Source organism: Adiantum capillus-veneris, chromosome 28 (assembly GCF_014529385.1).
Source record: "Adiantum capillus-veneris isolate H3 chromosome 28, ASM1452938v2, whole genome shotgun sequence".
NCBI classification, from domain to species: domain Eukaryota; kingdom Viridiplantae; phylum Streptophyta; class Polypodiopsida; order Polypodiales; family Pteridaceae; genus Adiantum; species Adiantum capillus-veneris.
The window spans coordinates 110,873,689-110,891,847 of NC_140958.1; the positions used below are offsets into that span (position 1 = coordinate 110,873,689).

The window sequence follows — 18,159 nt, forward strand, 5'->3', positions numbered from 1 at the left end:
CTAGCAGGTACTAAATTTTTGGCAAAGTTTTTTTTTCAAATAATCACACTTCTAGCCACTCTATGTGCCACTTTCTATGGATTTTACTATAGGATATACTAGGCATGAGAAATATTAACATTTTTTCCATTCTCCATGCCCTCAACTCATGTTGGGGTAGTATCTATGTTTTGGGTCATGGAGTAATGCCCAAGCATATTTAAACATGATACCTAACCTTGTAATGTATATTAATAGCTAATTACCTTCACACTGATCCAAATTGTAACCCTTTGGAGGACCCCTACCCACACTTCTTGATCAAGAAAAGCAACTCCTTGCTGACCAAATAGTTGACCATGAAACCACCACCACACACACTGGCATGGTTTATAACCACTAACTTTTAACTTTCAAAGGCCACCCTAGAGAAGATACCAAATGGTTGCCTAAAAAGTTTTTCTGCAACTTCCCGTACCTTCTCCACACTTTCCATCACTCACGGTCCAGTTGATTCTCTATTGAGAAACTAAGAATAGTTTCTATCCTTGGTGGGAGAGATGTTACGAGACTGGGCACCCTCCTGTTGTGTGTGGTTCACTGCAATTGGGATAGCTAGTGTAATGGTTAATTACGTGCTCTCTATTATATTTTACTAATAGTGAGTTGATGATGATTTGCAGATTGGAATTCTGGGAGTTGAAAAGGAGGCGCTGGCAAATAAAAACACTCTCAACCATTTTACCTTTTCATAGTATTTTAGATCTTTTATCAATAAGCCACTATGACTGCTTTGTAAATAGGATAGTGGGAACTCACTCTAAGAGGGGCTTGCAATAAGTGATATGCTCCACTCAAGTACTAAAGTGGTCTAGATGTAAAAGAGGGACCTCCAATCTTGGCACTCCAAACTCAAATAATAAATTTAATACCAAACTCAATGAGAAGGGGTTCAATGGAATTTGGGGCTATGATTTTAAGCCATTCACTTGCAAGATTCTTTGCTCTTCTCTCTTAGACTCGCTAAATCATGCTGTGTACCCTCTAATCATGTCTACATCTCTTACAATCTCTTACACTCTGTCTTTGTCAAATCTATTCTCTTTATGTGTGTGTGTTTTGTGCTAGTCTAGGTGTGTGTGTACTTGGATTTGGGAGAGAAGGTGACAAGTTGACGGTGATGTTTGTGAGGAATTGTTGAATTGTCCAAGCATCCGGTCTCCCCTTCTCCCAACAACTACACATGGAGAATAGGCCGAGAGAGAGAGAGAGAGAGAGAGAGAGAGAGAGAGAGAGAGAGATAGAGAGAGATTGAGATTCCTTTGAAGGTGATTACCACGTGTTCAGAACATTGTTGTGTGTGCCTACTGTATTAAGTAAGACTGCACCAACTTCATCTTTCTCAAGTTGCTTGCCAATGTTTGCAAGTTGTGTTTCGATACTCTTGAATCAACATTGGTTTAGAGTTGCATTTTGTCAAATTGCATTAATAGATTGGTTTCACAGTTCTTCGATTGTGATCCTAAAAGTTTGACATGTTCATTTCAAGCTTCTTTGCCACTTTGGATTTGAAATGTGGTGTAGCATATCATCATGCAACTAGTTTGCAATTATATCTAAAGCCTTGCTCTTTCCATTCTAGGCTATTGAATTGGAAACTTTGCTCTCCATCTTCGAAGAGCTCCCAAAGGTCTTTATGCATGAGTTCATCTCCCATTATGAAATCCTTCTTCACTAAAATTTGATCTTGCATCAATAATGTCTAAATCCATACTGTGTGACGGTTTTACTACATGCAAGCTTGGATAGAAGGGTAGTGTCTACTCGCTTTACAAATTGAAAATGTGTGTGTGCTTTACTGGGTGACTGAGTGGTCACACCATTGGGGCGATCATACCTTCAAGTGACTTGCTTAAGAGAGCAATATGTAGACCCCTCAAAAAATGAAAACTTGTCAATGCAACAATACAGTTTTCACGATGATTGTGGATGCCTATGATGTTTTTACAAGAGCTTGCCTTGAAAAATGGATGTTTGTGTAAAAAATGTGTTCCCCAATGCACGGTTTTAAACATACACGTTCGGGCTTTTATTTTATGTGTGAACAATATGTACCTTAAGAAAAGGTTCTAATACTTGTTAGATTTTTAATTCATGATTTAAAGATTGCTTTGGACATATGCTCATGGCTACTCCGACGACAAACTGGAGTTTTTACTCCTAATATAAAGGCACGATCTTTGTGCGTGACACTCTAAAGGGGCACCTTGTGGGCCGTACAAATAGGCTAGATACACATTATATGCATCTACGTTTATAAGAGTGAACAAACTGTCAGCTACCTGCCCTCTATAGCCTATAAGTTCGTTGCCCATATTTCAATGCATTGTTATACGCTCAATCCCCACCCGAGCTTGGGCAGAGGGTTACCTCTCCCCCTTCTCTTATCTGCAACACATTTTTCTCATTTGTGCCAGGTGGCTTCCACGTTGCACGCGCAAGCTTGGTTGGGTAGTCTTAAGGAGTGTTTGCAAAAAACCGGAGTTTAGTGTATTTTTATCCCACTTAAATTGCAAAACTCTCGATAGACTCTGAGCTTGCCTTGAAATGCTTCAAATTTTAACCTAAGTGTGCCATTTCCTTTTTGGCAAGCTCTCAACTCAAGTGAGGACCAGTAGTGGCATCAAAGGCTTGATTCGCCATGTCCAAGAAGAACAGCTTGTCCAAGCGTAAGAAGCAACATGAGTTCGACCTCAAGCGTAAGATCGATTCCTCTTCGACATACGCACGCTTTCACGCGCACTCACACTCACTCATCCAGTTCATTTTCTTCAGGCGAGAGAGAACAGAAGGAAAAGTTGGATAAGAAACTCAAAGCCAAGGTTGACAAGATGAAGGTGCTCTTTCCTCTCACACACACACACACACACACACACACACACGCACACACACACACACACACAGAGAGAGAGAGAGAGAGAGAGAGAGAGAGAGAGAGAGAGAGAGAGAGAGAGAGAGAGAGAGAGCGCCTGGCACCCTTCGTGTGACGAGCACCATTGAATACTAGGAACCCTTTCACAATAGGGTGTTTCACCAACAAGGCCGGACTTGATGTAAAGCTGGGCTTTAAACATTGCCATGGTCCTACGTCAATCATGTGTGCTTCATGTTGGTGCCTATACCATTCGTGGCGAGTCCATATAGCTGTTTATATCTGTGGAAGGGTGTACATTGCCTTCAGAAACTACCCAGGGTGTTGATGAAATCGACAAACTTTTGTTACAACATTTATAGGAAATCAAAAGGTATTTTGTTTTGCATTGTCATGCTTCAAGAGAAGTTTGAAGCTTTTTGTAAAGCTTTGGGCTTACTCCCCTTTGTGGATTGATCACTCGCCATTACTTCTCTATACTTGATGTGCCTACTTCTTGTTCACCACGTTCCCAGGGGGATAATGTGTGTGACCACGTTCCCAGGGGGATAATGTGTGTGAGCACTCTTAGAACTGTCACTGTATCTATAGTCTAGAATAGCTCCTCAAAGGAGGAAGGATTGGTAAGTTTGAGCCTCGTAAGTCGCCCTTCAAGTGGTCGGATAAGTTTTTATCAAGATTAAAACACAAGAAGTTCTTCTACGGGATTCTAACATTTACCGATTCTTGTGTGTTGTTTGTGTTTGAGAGAGAGAGAGAGAGAGAGAGAGAGAGAGAGAGAGAGAGAGAGAGAGAGAGAGAGAGAGAGAGGTCCCTGGGGGAGCGACCTCCACGTGGTGGACCCTGGACGCAGTAAATTGGTTTTCCGCTGTGACGAATGGCTCCCCACCTTAAGCAACCATCGTATTTTGCAACTACGGTGATTGCTTAACGTCTACAGAATCCCTCTCCTTTGCTATCACACTCTCGCTTCCGGAGGTGCTGCCTATCATCCATCAACATGAAGTCCGTCAGGACAGCTGTCTCTGCTTGAAGAAGGTTGCTTGCGCGACCTCGCCTTCCACACCAGCCATCCTCCTCTTGATGTTGCAAACTTCTTGCCAGTTGTTATGGCATTTCTCCCTTTGTTGGTTGAGTCGCTTCTTCGGTGCCCTGCTTGTTGTGGGTGATTTTCTTTTTGCTCCTTTTTTGTTTCTTTCTTTTCTCTTCTTTCCTTGTTTCTTGGTTGGTCTTGATTGTATCTTTCAATGTGCGTGTGGGTGTGTGAGTGCAAGTGTGTGTTTCGTTGCCCTCTGAGGACTTGCTTTTGGGTTGGGGGAGAGAGAGAGAGAGAGAGAGAGAGAGAGAGAGAGAGAGAGAGTGTAGATGCATGTCTCTTGAGTTTACTGTTCTTGTTTTTTTCCTTTTTCTTGCTTTTGTTTTTATTTGTTCTCTCTTTTTCCTCGCTCTCCCAGGACTCTTTGAACGGTTTTCACTTGGACGCAGTTTTTAGAACCTCCTTCATTGTCTTCTTGGAGTTCCCTCTTCATTTATAATCTTCAAGAGTCACCTTCAACAAGTGGACTGCTTGCACTTTTGGATGAAAGCTCCTTGTCTGTTGTAACAGACTTGGACACTCCAAGTCAAGAATCAACCGCGACAGCACCAAATAACCACTTCAAAACAATTCACAGATCACAATAGATTTGCACTGGCCCGGCGGAGTTCCGTGCCTAGAGATATTGGCCCCCAAGACTGGCGCCCCTTTCGGCATTTCTTTTTGTATTAATCAATTATCAAAGTACAAGAGAGCGGTTAGGGTTTCACTCTCAGACTCTGCGTCCAGATGCTCTGAGAAGTGAGGCCCTCACCACTAATTTAAAGGTTACAAGGGATGCCCAAAAGCAGAGCACCAAAAGCTTGAAAGCAAAAGCAGATTCTCTCTCTCTCTCAATGAGAGTCAGTAATAAGCAAGTTCTCTTTTTCTCTTTCTTTCTCCCAAATCAAAGCGAAAAGTTGAGATTTGCGTCGCTCAAAATTTCCAAAAAAAAATAAAAAAAATAAAAAAATCCACCTCCGCGATTTCCGAAAATTAGGGTTTTTGGCAAAAATTAGGGTTTGCAAGAATTTTAGGGTTTCTGGCAGAAATTAGGGTTTTTGCTATCCGCCACGTCATCACTTTGTGACATACCCCCCTCTTGAAAGCATTGTAATCGACCGCGATTACGCTTGCAAAACCGACAAAAGCCATAAACCGTCTTAGCAGACACTGACTGTTAGTACCTACGTACTAGGAACAAACATCTAGCACATGTACAAAATCGATAGTCACATCACACGACGTCACAGGACATCACCAGACATCACAGGACATCACATGACATTCAACGTTCATTCGGATCTTAGACCATGATTTATCGGTAATGTAGCTAGCAATCACATCTAGGTCCAATTGGGACCTCATCGATGTCCGATTGACTAACCCCTATTGCAACCATGTCTATTCGAGATCAATCAGACCAAAATGCTCCAGTCATTTCGTCTATCAGTTCCTGCACTCACAAGAAGTCAAGAACAAATCAATATCATTATCAGGAATTCCATTTCATAAAGTCATCCAGCAGAATACTGTCAGCTCTCAGTATCCTTGAAGCTCAAAGAGACATCAGTGACTTTAGTATCAAAATCGAGGCATCTGTTGACAAGGGAGCGGAGTGACTCCCCTCTTGTGTATCCCACTGCACCAGATCTCCGGCCAAGCTGAATTCTGGGTTCCGTTTGGAGTAGACTATGCTAAACCAAAACATCGAGGTAAAGTTTCACAATCCAAGGAGTATCTGCTAGGTCCTCCTCCTCCATCCACTTCGCATCAAATGCAGGAAAGTTCTTGAACTTAACCAAGAACCCGCCGTCGGACTATACCTTTCTTCGTATCATTATGTGCCAAAATCTGTTCAGGAACAAGGATCTCCTCGTTTTCTTCCACTTTGGGTTGCTTATCAGGCTCCCCATCATCAGGCACATCACCCTTAACAGGTTTCAAGAGACTCACATGCAATGCATTGTGAATCCTCCAAGTATCTGGCAGTTTCAATCGGAAGGATACATCATTTATCTTGTCAGTAATCTGGAAAGGTCCGTAGTATCACATACTAAGCTTTGGAAAAAGCCTCTCCTTTCCCTTTTTCTTTCTTAGGCTTGCCTTCTCAAAAGTAAGAGCACCCAATCATCCTCCTTCAGTTTCCAGTCGCGACGATGGCGATCCGCTGCCTTTTTCTGTTGTTCTTGAGACTCTTGCAAAGTCTCGCGAACCTTGGCAAAAGCCGTATCCAAGTCTCGCGAATATTCATCCGCTTCAAATATCTAATCTTTCGTGCTCAGGAAGGATGGAACCTTCGCAGCACTTTCAACAATCTCACATGGCGTCTTCCCTGTTGAAGAGTGTATCGTGTTACTATAGGCAAATTCCACCAAAGGTAAGTTCTTTTCCCATTGAGTCTTCTGATCCGAGATACAAGACTTCAATAAATCTAAAATCAATGAATTGGCAATCTCAAATTGCCCGTCAGTCTGCAAGTGGAATGATGACGAGGACTGCAACTGCGTGCCAATGTTCTCCCAAATTGCCTTCCAAAACCAACTCATAAATCTGGGGTCTCTGTCGGAGAGAATCGTCTCAGACGTGCCATGTAATCGAAAAATCATCGTGATCATTCTGTATTCTCGGGAGATCAAAAAAATGAAATCCATTTCAATATTTTCCCAGGGGCGGGTGGGTATGGGTAAAGGCTGTAACAATCCCTGTGCCTTATGCGTGTCAAACTTGACCTTCTGGCATACCAAGCAACTGCGCACAAACTCTTCCACATCCTCCTGAGTCTCCACCAAAAGAAATATCTCTCTACCCCTTTCATGGTGGTAGCAATGCCGCGGTGACCCTTATAAGGTGGACAGTGGCATTCAATCATAACCTTATCCCTTAATGGCTGTGTAACGCACAACATAGTCTTTCTCATCAAGTAGCCTTCCCGAAGGGAGTATCCAGCTACTGTTTCCCCATCCCGTATCCGTGTGAAAATATCTGCAAAATCTGTATCTGTGGCATACCGATCGACCATATCCTCGAAGCTCCTATGATGTATCGCGGAAATAGCCAGAACCAACGGTTTCTTAGACAAAGCATTTGCCACCACATTCTTCTTTCCCTGCACATGGACAATCTGGAAGTGGAACTGTGACAAGATATTCGCCCACCGCATCTGCTTTTCTGAAAGCTGCTTCTGTGACAAGAAGTAGCGCAAACTCTGATGGTCTGTAAAGACAGTAAAATCCGCTCCGAGTAGGTAGTGCCGCCACTGAGCATGGATAATCGCCAAAAGCTCTTTCTCATAGATCTGTGCTGTCATCTCCGGCCTAGAGAACAAACGGCTCTCGTAAGCTATGACATGGCCTTCTTGCATCAAGACCGCACCCAGACTACGACCACAAGCATCACAATATACTTCAAATGACTTCTGCAAGTCCGACAAAGTCAAAATAGGTCCTGTAGTCAATTTCTCTTTCAATGTCCAAAAGGCAGTCACCTCTGTGGGTCCCCACGAAAAAGGTACCCCTTTCTGTGTCAAGGTATGCAAAGGGGAAGCAACCTCTGCAAACTTTCGTATGAACCGCCTGTAGTACGAACACAATCCCAAGAAGCTTCTAACTTCATGGACATTCCTCAAATCGGGCCAATCACGGATAGTCTCTATCTTGGCCCGGTCCATTTGCACTCCTGCTGCTGACACAATGTGTCCCAAAAAGTGTATCTCTGGTAGGAAAAATTCACTTTTCTTTGCATTAATCACTAACGTGTGATCTCGTAATGCCTGAAAGACTTGAAGCAAATGATCTCTGTGTTCTGCCTCATTCTTGGAGAAAACAATGATGTCATCAAAGAAAGTGCCAGCAAATAGCCTGTACTCTCGAAAAATCCTGTCCATCATTCGGTTAAATGTCGCAGGAGCATTGATTAAGCCAAAAGGCATCACCAAAAACTCAAATAACCCAAAAGTCGTCCGAAAAGCTGTGTTGTATACGTCTCCTGGCGCTATCCTGATCTGATGATATCCACTCTTCAAGTCAATCCTGCTAAAGCACGAGGATCCCTGTAACCTGTCGAGTATATCATCGATCCTAGGAATCGGAAATCTGTTCTTGATGGTGATTTTGTTGAGAGTGCTATAATCGATGCACATTCTCCAAGATCCGTCTTTCTTCAAAACCAACAACACTGGAGAGCAATACGGTGAAGTACTAGGCTGGACAAGACCCTTTTCCAAGAGGTCTTCACTGGGTTCATCATCTTTTCATTCTGTACTCGGCTCACACAGTAAGGTGGCCGATTCGGTTGCGTGCTTCCAAGTATCAGATCAATGGTTTGATCTTCAGGCCCTCTGAAAAGCAATCGGCATGAGTGTGGAGAAAAATTTTGGCGTTCTTTTGATCAGGTCAAAACATATTCAACCTTTATCCATCGTTCAGCTCTCTTCCAAAAGAATGAGTAAGAAACTGAAGTTCATCAAGTACAATCTCTAAGCCCTTCATTTATCAAAGTCGCTTTCTCGGCCCGGTAGTCAACCACGGCGTAGTTCTTGTGGTACCAAGGGATCCCGAGTAGAACGTCACTCGCGTGCCCTGAACACCCCTGTCATTGCAAACAAAGTTTGCCAATGCTCGGTGTAATGGCAACATCCCATCCGGGTGCCAGTCGAACTACCTCCGCCTGTGGCGTCAGTCTGTCGGGCGTAGTTCCAAATCGAGCCGCCAATTCCAAGTGAAAAGAAGTTGGCCTTGGCTCCTTCAAAAGAGCTTCCTGATCCTTCACTTTGCCCCGAAAGCGGCAAAGTTTGTACTTTCATTCATTAGATTCGGTGCAGGTCCCACGCCATGTGGTACCAGTTCTGCTTTTCTATCTGCCTTTTCTGCCACATTCCTCAGCTGCTCTCGAACTCTAAGACCTGTCGTCGTCTTTATCATTCTGTTCTTTCTGTGCCTTATCAGGGCACTTCGCGGAGATATGTCCATGTTCCCCACATCCAAAGCACTTCCCCTCTCTGATGAAGCGAGCTCTCTCCTCAGGAGTAAACTTGGGTCGTGCATCCTTTTTTTTTCTCTGGGTTGCTCTTTTTCATTCTACTTTCATTCCCAGAAGTCTGTTCGGCTCGTTGGGTCATGGCCTCATCTGTGGGGTAGGTCAGACTGCCAGAGTGAATGGCAAAGCCCCGCTTCGCATGACTCATCAACTCCTGAATAGAAGCTGACTTTTGTTCCAAGCAATGATCTCGGATCTCTGTAGGTAGACCCAAGGTAAACCGCTCAATCTGTTCTCTGAACGAGATCTTCTTGAATGAAGAGGCGGGTAGAAAAGAGTTCCAGAATCTTTCACAATAAGCATTGATTGTATCTTTCTTGGTCATCCGAAGATGGTTCCAAGCAGCTCGTACATCTCGTTCATATTCTTGCGTCAACCAAGAAGAAATAAAAAGCTTCTTAAATTTCAGCCATTTAATTGGCGCACTCTTGTTAAAAGAAGCGTGGACCACCAAGTACGAGCATTCCCCTTAAGGTAAGAGGTAGCTCTCTGAATCTTGGAGTGCTCTGAATAGCATCCTTCCGCGAAAGCGATGTCAAACTGCTGAATAAAAGACAAAGCCTTCGAAGCATCTGAGTATCCTGAAAAGTATCAAACTTGATCGAGTGGCCACCTTCCTTAAACTCTCGGACTTTCTTGCTTTTTTCTTCGAGAAAGTCATACTGGTTGGCTTTGTAAAAATTCTTCTTGTTCGCATAAAACTTTCCGTCATCGGAATCTGAGCTGTCTGTAGACGAGTCCTCAGTAGAACTGTCAGTCTGCGGGCGAGATGTAGCCTTCTTTGCCATTTTCTTGCCCTTTCCGAAGCTTTGTTTCTTGCTTCGCTTTTTGCTTTTCTTGTCTTCTTCGCTCGAGTCTGAAGAGCTAGAAGAACTGTCAGAAGAAGAAGAAGAAGAAGAAGAAGAAGAAGAAGAAGAAGAAGAAGTGGGTAGGCCTTCAAACTTGACGCGCTTCTTCAGTTTCTTTAAAGGCCTTGTCGAATGTCGACCGACTACCCAAATATCCCGGGAAGTCAGTGCCTTTCTTCTGCTTTTTGCCGTGCTTTTTGTCCTTCTTTTGCACGTCGAAAAGCTGAGCAATCCGTGCATCAACCACGTTCTCCAGTTTCTTCTCCGTATATTTCTTGGAGACAGAAGGTTTCTTGAGAGCGGGTTTCGGGAGTGGTGTTGTAGTTCTCTGCCACTCCATCTGTACCTCTTCCAAAGAGGTCTGGTTCATATATTTTGCCGTCTTCGGGTCCTTGGCAAAATTGAGCATCATCTTTGTTGCATCGCCGATCAACTGGCGACACTACATCTCTCGCCGCTCCGCCTAAGTAGGCCAAGGCGGGCCGTACTCTCTGCCGGAATCTTCCTTGTGATCCCTGCCCGCATCTCCAAATGCAGAGGGAGTCGACTGATCATTGCCTGGAGCCATAGGTGCCGCGGAAAAAAAATTTTCGGGGATTGGATTTCCCGTAGAAGAGAAATCGGCCGTGCTCTGATACCACTGTAACAGACTTGGACACTCCAAGTCAAGAATCAACCGCGACAGCACCAAATAACCACTTCAAAACAATTCACAGATCACAATAGATTTGCACTGGCCCGGCGGAGTTCCGTGCCTAGAGATATTGGCCCCCAAGACCGGCGCCCCTTTCGGTATTTCTTTTTGTATTAATCAATCATCAAAGTACAAGAGAGCGGTTAGGGTTTCACTCTCAAACTCTGCGTCCAGATGCTCTGAGAAGTGAGGCCCTCACCACTAATTTAAAGGTTACAAGGGATGCCCAAAAGCAGAACCCCAAAAGCTTGAAAGCAAAAGCAGATTCTCTCTCTCTCTCTCTCAATGAGAGTCAGCAAAAAGCAAGTTCTCTTTTTCTCTTTCTTTCTCCCAAATCAAAGCGAAAAGCTGAGATTTGCGTCGCTCAAAATTTCCATTTTTTTTAATAAAAATATTCCGCCTCTGCGATTTCCGGAAATTAGGGTTTTTGACAGAAATTAGGGTTTGCAGGAATTTTAGGGTTTCTGGCAGAAATTAGGGTTTCTGCTATCCGCCACGTCATCACTTTGTGACATCTGCTCTGGTGCAATGCTTTGTTACCACCTCGTGCCATCTTGTTGAAGTCTCTTGGTGATGTCAGTTGCCTCTTCACCCTCACCTTCGTCCCCAACTGCTCTCTCCCTTCTGTAACCTGTTCCGCCATTACCTTTTGTTGTCAAATTTTACCGGTTGACGGGGTTTGCCCGACACCGAGCTTCTCGTACGTGCTCAATGGTGGCTTTTGGTGGCTTTGGTTCTTGATTTACAGCTGGCTGAATGGGCTTTTGGTCAAAGTGCCTATCTTTTAGAGGCTACTTCCATCCTCACTCCATTTAGCTTGCTAAGACACTTTTATTCTCTTTAGGAGAGGTTTTTTACCCTAGCCTTCAGTCCAGTGTAACAGGGAACGGGGGGAATACAGCCCAAACGTTCCAAAGCGGCGTTCCGGACGAGTCCTGTTCTCGAAACGGAGATGGGAACGCCGTTTCGGAACGGGGTGTACCCGGAATGGTGTTTTGTCGGTGTTCCGGAATGGGAGGAACGAGGTGGAACATGATGCGGAACGACGAAATGCTGACGTGCAGCTCCGCTGCCATGAAGAGAAAAAGAGTAGAGAAATGCAAGCTAAGCTTCTTTGAAGTTTGAAGCCTACACATTTATTTAGTAGTGAGCAGGGCTTGTTAACAGGTCAAGCTTAATGATTGATGTATGCCAGATGCGGCTTTAAAGGGCCAAATGATGCTAAAAAGGACTATGCTTGAAGTGATCACAAATGGGATATTATGATCTAGAACTGCAGTGCTTAAAGTGCTCTACCGGCCTGTCTTTACGACTCATCGATTGGAGCTACGGTGAAGAAGTTATGGCATATTGAAGTTTGAGTTGATTGCATATCTGTACCGGATTGGGCGATTGCAACTAAGGTGACATAAATGAAATGAATGCACGAGCTTGAAGTGCTCACTTTGTGGAGCGCGTCGGTCTTTACAGATCAGCGTTCGGAGTTCCGATTGCCAAGATATTAGCCGTTAAAGATTCCCCGGGGGCCAGCTCCGTACCACTTCGATCCGCTCAGTTGGTGTGCCGTCTCGGAGTTTTGAGCAGTAGCAAGGGTTTTGAATATAACAGAATAAGTGCTTGAGATAGCAGTGCTTTAATCGATATGTACGCCAAATTTGATGCCTACTACATTGCCTTGGCCGGTATGTACGGCAATGACTACCCAATGTTGGCCGGCGGTAGTCGTAATTGGCAATGCTTGGCTAGTCTGTCACTCTTTGACTGAATGTGATGGGAAGACCTTACGTCATATGCAATCACTTATACTTGCTTCTTGCGGTATGTGGCACTAATCAAGACTTTTACGACATCGAAATTCATGAAGATATTGTTAGCCAAGGACTGCTGGGAGAAATAAGTTGTGCTTGGCAATGCTTTGGTCGCTATGAATGCCTAATGTGGTGCCCAAAGGTCGCCCACTAAACTGTGGCACCCAAGGGCCATGGCCACTATGCGAGTAAATATGATGCCCTTCAAACATTGGCTAAGGGCCTCAACCTATGGCCGCCCAAAGGCAACCAAAGGGAGGCCGCCCGCCCACTTGAGAATTAAAGTGGCCCTAAAGTTAGGGGGTGTGTGAAGCCAAGGAAGAACGAAGGCAATTGCGTCCACAGTAGCGAAAACGAGACTGCGGGAGGAGAAAGGCTCGCAGCAGTCGTAGGCGATCTTGGACAAGTGCGCGACAGAAGCGGAATTTGCTCAGCATGCCGGTGCGACGATAGTCGGCTCTAATCTCGCCGCAAACGCCGCTGGTCAAACTCGCCTGCCACATCATCATCAATCACTCCCATGCCACGTCAGTCACGGCGTCGTGACTGCGTGCTGGGGCAAATTGGAGGCTTCAACGAGTGAACGAAAAAAAAAAGATAAGCTGGAGGGGCAAACGAGGGGAAAAAGCCAACGAGGGCAGCGAGGAAAGGCAAGAGGAGAACGAGGGTAAGGAGGAGAGGGTTCTCTCTCTCTCTCTCTCTCTCTCTCTCTCTCTCTCGTTTGGAGAACAAAAACGGCTCTCTCTCTCTCTCATGCTTGAGAGCAAGTCGAGGAGGAGAAGGAAGTAACCTCGGCTTGACGAAGGAGACCGGAGGCGGGAATACGAGAGTAGGGCATGCAAAGAAGTTGGAGGAAGCAGAGGCTCGCCATCTTGGCTCTCGATCTCACTCTCGGCTCATCGTTGGCTATTACAAAGCATCGAGAGGCAAGGCAAAAGCAATCTCTCTCTCGAGCTTTGATCTCTCTCTCTCTCTCTCTCTCTCTCTCTCTCTCTCTCTCTCTCTCTCTCTCGCTCTCATGCTCGACAAGGTAAAGGAGGCAAAGTTCTCTCTTGGCAAAGGGATTCGAAGGAAAGGCGAGGAGTTTGAAGGAGAGGCGTGAAGGGAGGAGCGGTCAAACACTCTTTCTCTGTCTCTCGAGAAGCAAAGAGTCAGAACAAGGGAAAGCTTGGCAAAGGAGAAGAAGGAGATTCACCGGACGTGCTAGGTTAAAGAAAGGAAAGATCTCTCGAGCTCAGTAATAGAAAGCAATGCAAATATATAAAGTTCAACAACATCCGAAGGATGGAAATACAACATGGAGGAAAATTTTGATCATCAACAGCATCGTAAACTTAATTAATCCTTTTTGTTAAATCACGGAGCTGTTAACGGTCCGGGTAACTGTAATGGGAGCGTAAACTCCTTGATTTGAATGAACCTAAGTGTCGGTGTTGTTAACAGTTCGACTTGGCTATTGCCAGCAGAATGTATTCAGAGCTTAACTTGATTAATTGAAGGTTACGGTGATTGACATAGCCTTTTTCACATGTTGTTCTTGTTCTCTCCCTTTCACACCTCCCATAGCGAGAGGCTCGGCGCTTGCCCGGCTCACGTAGCGAACACATATCCCCCGACAATGCGGGGGGGAACGGGTAGGCGGCTTTTGGGGGCAGATTTGGGGCTATTCGGGGAACATATTTGGTGCACTTTGAGGGCAAGTTAGGGGGTAGTTTTGGGGTTGTTTAGGAGTTTATTTGGGACTAACCTCAATGGAGGTAATTCAAGTCTTACTTTAGGAGGACCGTTTTGGCCCCGTTCCCGTTCCCGTTCCCGTTCCCGTTCCCCCCCCTCCTCCTCCTCCTCCCCGTTCTCGTCCCGTTCCGGACCCTCTCATTCCCGTTCCCTGTTCCCGTTCCGGTTAACTATGCTTCAGTCTTTTCGGTTTGGCCATGTATCTAGTTGTATCTCGTTTTACAGTTTTCCGTTTGATGCCTACGGGCTTGCTACGTAAACAGTGATGTACTTGCTCTCAGAATACGCACCACATAGGCATTTTGGGAGATTTTCAAGTAATATATATATATATATATATATATATATATATATATATATATATATATATAGAGAGAGAGAGAGAGAGAGAGAGAGAGAGAGAGAGAGAGAGAGAGAGAGAGAGAGAGAGAGAGAGAGAGAGAGAGAGAGAGAGAGAGAGAGTTTTCTGCATGCGGAATTTGTAACCGTCTGATTGTTCGCTTTCACTTAAACTAAAATAAAACAGACCGAACGATGAAACTAAGCTGAAGAGAAAATAGGACAAGAGGGAAGAGGCGGCGTTACTCTTGAGAAAGTGTTGCCCCTTAAGTCGAGCGCCCTTGGCGGCATTTCTTCATTCATTATCAAGAGTTTAACGAAAACTGCAAGCTAGTACCTATGCTAAGCACTTGATGAGGTTTTCAAAGGGTCCCAAATATGCAAATTTTTTGAAGGAGCTGTCCACCTTCCATAAACTCTCAGACTTTCTTGCTTTTGTCTTCTAGAAAGTCATACTGGTTGGCTTTGTAAAAATTCTTCTTCTTTGCGTAAAAGATGCTGTCATCAGAGTTCGAACTATCTGAAGACGAGTCCTCTGTAGAACTGTTAACCACGAGGCGAGATTTAGACTTCTTTGCCTTTTTCTTGCCCTTCCCGAAGCTTTTCTTTTTGCTTCGCTTTTTACCTTTTCTATCTTCTTCGCTCGAGTCAGATGAGCTAGAAGAACTGTCAGCAGAAGAAGAAGAATTGGGTACTCCTTCAAATTGAACACGCTTCTTCTGCTTTCTTGCCTTTTTAAAAGTAGATTGACGATCCAAATAACCTGGGAAGTCAACGCCTTTCTTCTGCTTTTTGTCGTGCTTTTTAGCTTTGTTTTGCGCGTCAAAAAGCTAAGCAATTGGTGCATCAACCACCTCTTCTAATTCTTGCTCTGTGTACATCTTGGGCGTAGGAGGTTTTTTGAGAGCCGGTTTGAGGGGTGGCTTTGTGGTCTTCTTCCACTGCGTATGCACCTCATCGAAAGAGGTCTCGCTCATATATTTTGCAAATTTTGGGTCCTTCGCAAAATTGAGCATCATCTTTGTTGCTTCGCCGATCAATCGTTGATGCTTCATCTCTTCGAGCTCCGCCTGAGAAAGTCGAGGCGGGCCATACTCGCGTGAATCTTCGTTGTGATCTCTTCCAACATCGCCGGATGCAGAGGAAGTCGACTGATCTTTGCCTGAAGCCATAGGTGTCGCGAAAAGGGATCCGATTTCCCGTAAAAAGAGAAATCGGCGGTGCTTTGATACCACTGTAACAGACTTGGACACTCCAAGTCGAGAATCTACCACGACACCACAAATAATCACTTCAAACAGTTCACAGTTCACAATGGATTCGACACTGGCCCGGCAGAGTTCCGTGCCTAGAGATATTGGCCCCAAAGATTGGCGCCCCTTTCGGTAGTTCTTTTTGTATTAATTTGTGTTCAAAGTACAAGAGTGCGGGCAGACGCTCACACTCAGACTCTACGTCCAGATGCCTTGAGTTGTGAGAGGCCTATCCGCTTATTTAAAGAGTACAAGGGATGTTAAAAGCAAAGCCTCCAAAAGCTGGTAAACTCAAAAGCATTAAAAACTTTGAAAAATAAAGCAAAGGCTCTTTCTCTCTCTTTCTCCTATGCTTTAGTAAAATAAAGCAACTTTCAAAATTGCGTGGAATTCAAGCCTTGTGTAGCTTTTCAGCTTCCGTAAAATCCGCCGCGATTTGCGGGTTGCCACGTCAGCAGTCGTATGGAATTGCCACGTCAGTAGTCAGCCAGTCCAGCACGCAGGTGTCCATACAGTTGCCATGTGTCACAGTTAGCCAGTCCGGGGTCTGTGTGGTTGTGTCCTCTGCTTCCCAACAGTGTCCAAGCATGATACGTCACCAATTTGTGACATCGGTTCTTCGTGATTGATCGAATCTTCCCTGTGGGGGTTCTTTGGACCTTGACTCGAGAGCCAAGATCGGTTCTTCGTGATTGACCGAATCTGCAATGAGGTTAGCTTCACTAGAAAAAGTATCAACTAAACCATCATCCTTGTGAACAATCACAGTTTCTTCCTACAAATCATCATGCTCGTGAATAATCACATCTTGATCATGCAATTCATCATGCTTATCATTATCATGCAAATCAGGTGTGTCGTGCTGTGGAAAAGAAGAGACTGAGAGAGTCTTCTTCTCCTGATTCTGTTCAATCTGCGCCTGCACATTAGAAAAAAGTAGGACCAACTGATGCATGTATTTGTCTCTCTGTGCTTGTCGATCTTCGGCCGCCAAGCGCGCTTGCTCACACTCACGCTCCAAGGTTACCCTCTTGGCTTCGGTCGTCAAGCGCGCTTGCTCGCGCTCACGCTCTAGGGCTGCCATTCTTTCTTCGACCGCCAAGCGTGCTTGCTCGCGCACACTCTCTATGGCTGCCATTCTTTCTTTGTGCTCGCGATCCCGTTCTGCTTTTCTTTCTTCGCGTGCATGAGCCAATTTTGCCATTCTTGCTTCGTGTTCTAACTTCCTGTCCATCATCATCTTGTCGAAAGCCTCCATAGGTAGGAGTTAGTGCAATCCTTGTCGTAGATGGGGAAGGAGGAGGGTCAGAAAAACCTCCTAGTGGGGAAAATTCTTCTTCGCCACTGCCATGCTCATCACATCCATGCGAAGTATCCATTCCGCTTCGGGTGATGACCATACATTGAAGTCTTGGGTTCTTAAGTTCATGAGGAACTTGGGTTCTTGTGGGTCTTGGGTTCTTGGGTTCTTGGGTTCTTGAGGATCTTGAGTCTTGAGGTTCTTCTTTTGCTTGCAATCTGTGTTAGAGAAGGATCTTCTCTTACCCGAGCTCTTCTCGTTCCCGCGGGGGCGCACCCCTTGGCGGCCTTGCGCTCACACTAAGGTTGCTTTTTCCCACCTCACGTCGATTGGCCGATCGCTAAGTGCACGGTCCGCTCTCAATGAGTGAAAAGAGAACAAGGGGAGGCTGGACAAGCCCTTCTTTCTTGGGTTTCTTGTCACTCTTCAAAAACATGATTAGGAATCGACACGCCCAAGTGGACTTGGGTTACTTGCGACCGCAACAAGCAAAAAAAATTCTTGTGGTTCTTTCCTTGAGTGATACAGAACACTGCCAAAGCTTTGATACCAATGTAAGGTGCGGCGGAAGTGAATGTTGAACTTTGCTCAAGATGAGTGCTCCGAACTGCGCTCTAGGTTCCTTTTACTTACAGAAGGGAGAGCCTTCGGTTCCTTTAGTGAGAGAGTGCAGGTGATCACAAACAAAGTGGATAAACATTGTGAATGAAGGTGCTGAGACTAAGAGATAGAAAAAGAAGAATACGACACCAGAATGTTGTCAAACCCTCCTCCGAAGGCCCCACTCTCTATGGCGGGAGTGGTCTACTATTGATTGCACAAATCTCTATAATTCAATGGACTTGTAATGAGCTCGACGACGAGACGGGTTGAAATCTGAAAACGCTAATGGCTGAATTCTGCAAATTGTTATCTGCTGAATTCTGATTTTATGTCGGTGACGATGGCGATGACGACGATGCGACGATGACGCGCTGAAAACGCAGATGCTGAAATCTATGTTTTCCGGGCTGAAACTGCAAACTTCGGTGGATCTGACCATGCGGCGAGGATCTGCTGCGAGAAGGTGAGATCTGCGAGGGGGTTCTGTTGCGGAGTCACAATGCTGAAAACTAAAAACGCTGACTCAATGGGCTGATCTGACGTCGTGGATCTGCAAA

The 18,159-nt window shown here is 45.1% G+C and overlaps 1 protein-coding gene across 1 annotated transcript in view; it reads left to right on the forward strand.

The window, feature by feature from the left end:
* The first annotated feature begins 2,582 nt into the window (after positions 1–2,582).
* Positions 2,583–18,159, forward strand: part of LOC147421096 (uncharacterized) — a 33,411-nt gene continuing 17,834 nt past the window's right edge. The window contains exons 1-2 of the mRNA XM_086504972.1: positions 2,583–2,738; positions 2,815–2,876. Coding sequence (XP_086361098.1) covers positions 2,681–2,738; positions 2,815–2,876 — 120 coding nt within the window. The 5' untranslated portion in view covers positions 2,583–2,680. The remainder of the gene's footprint in view (positions 2,739–2,814; positions 2,877–18,159) is intronic.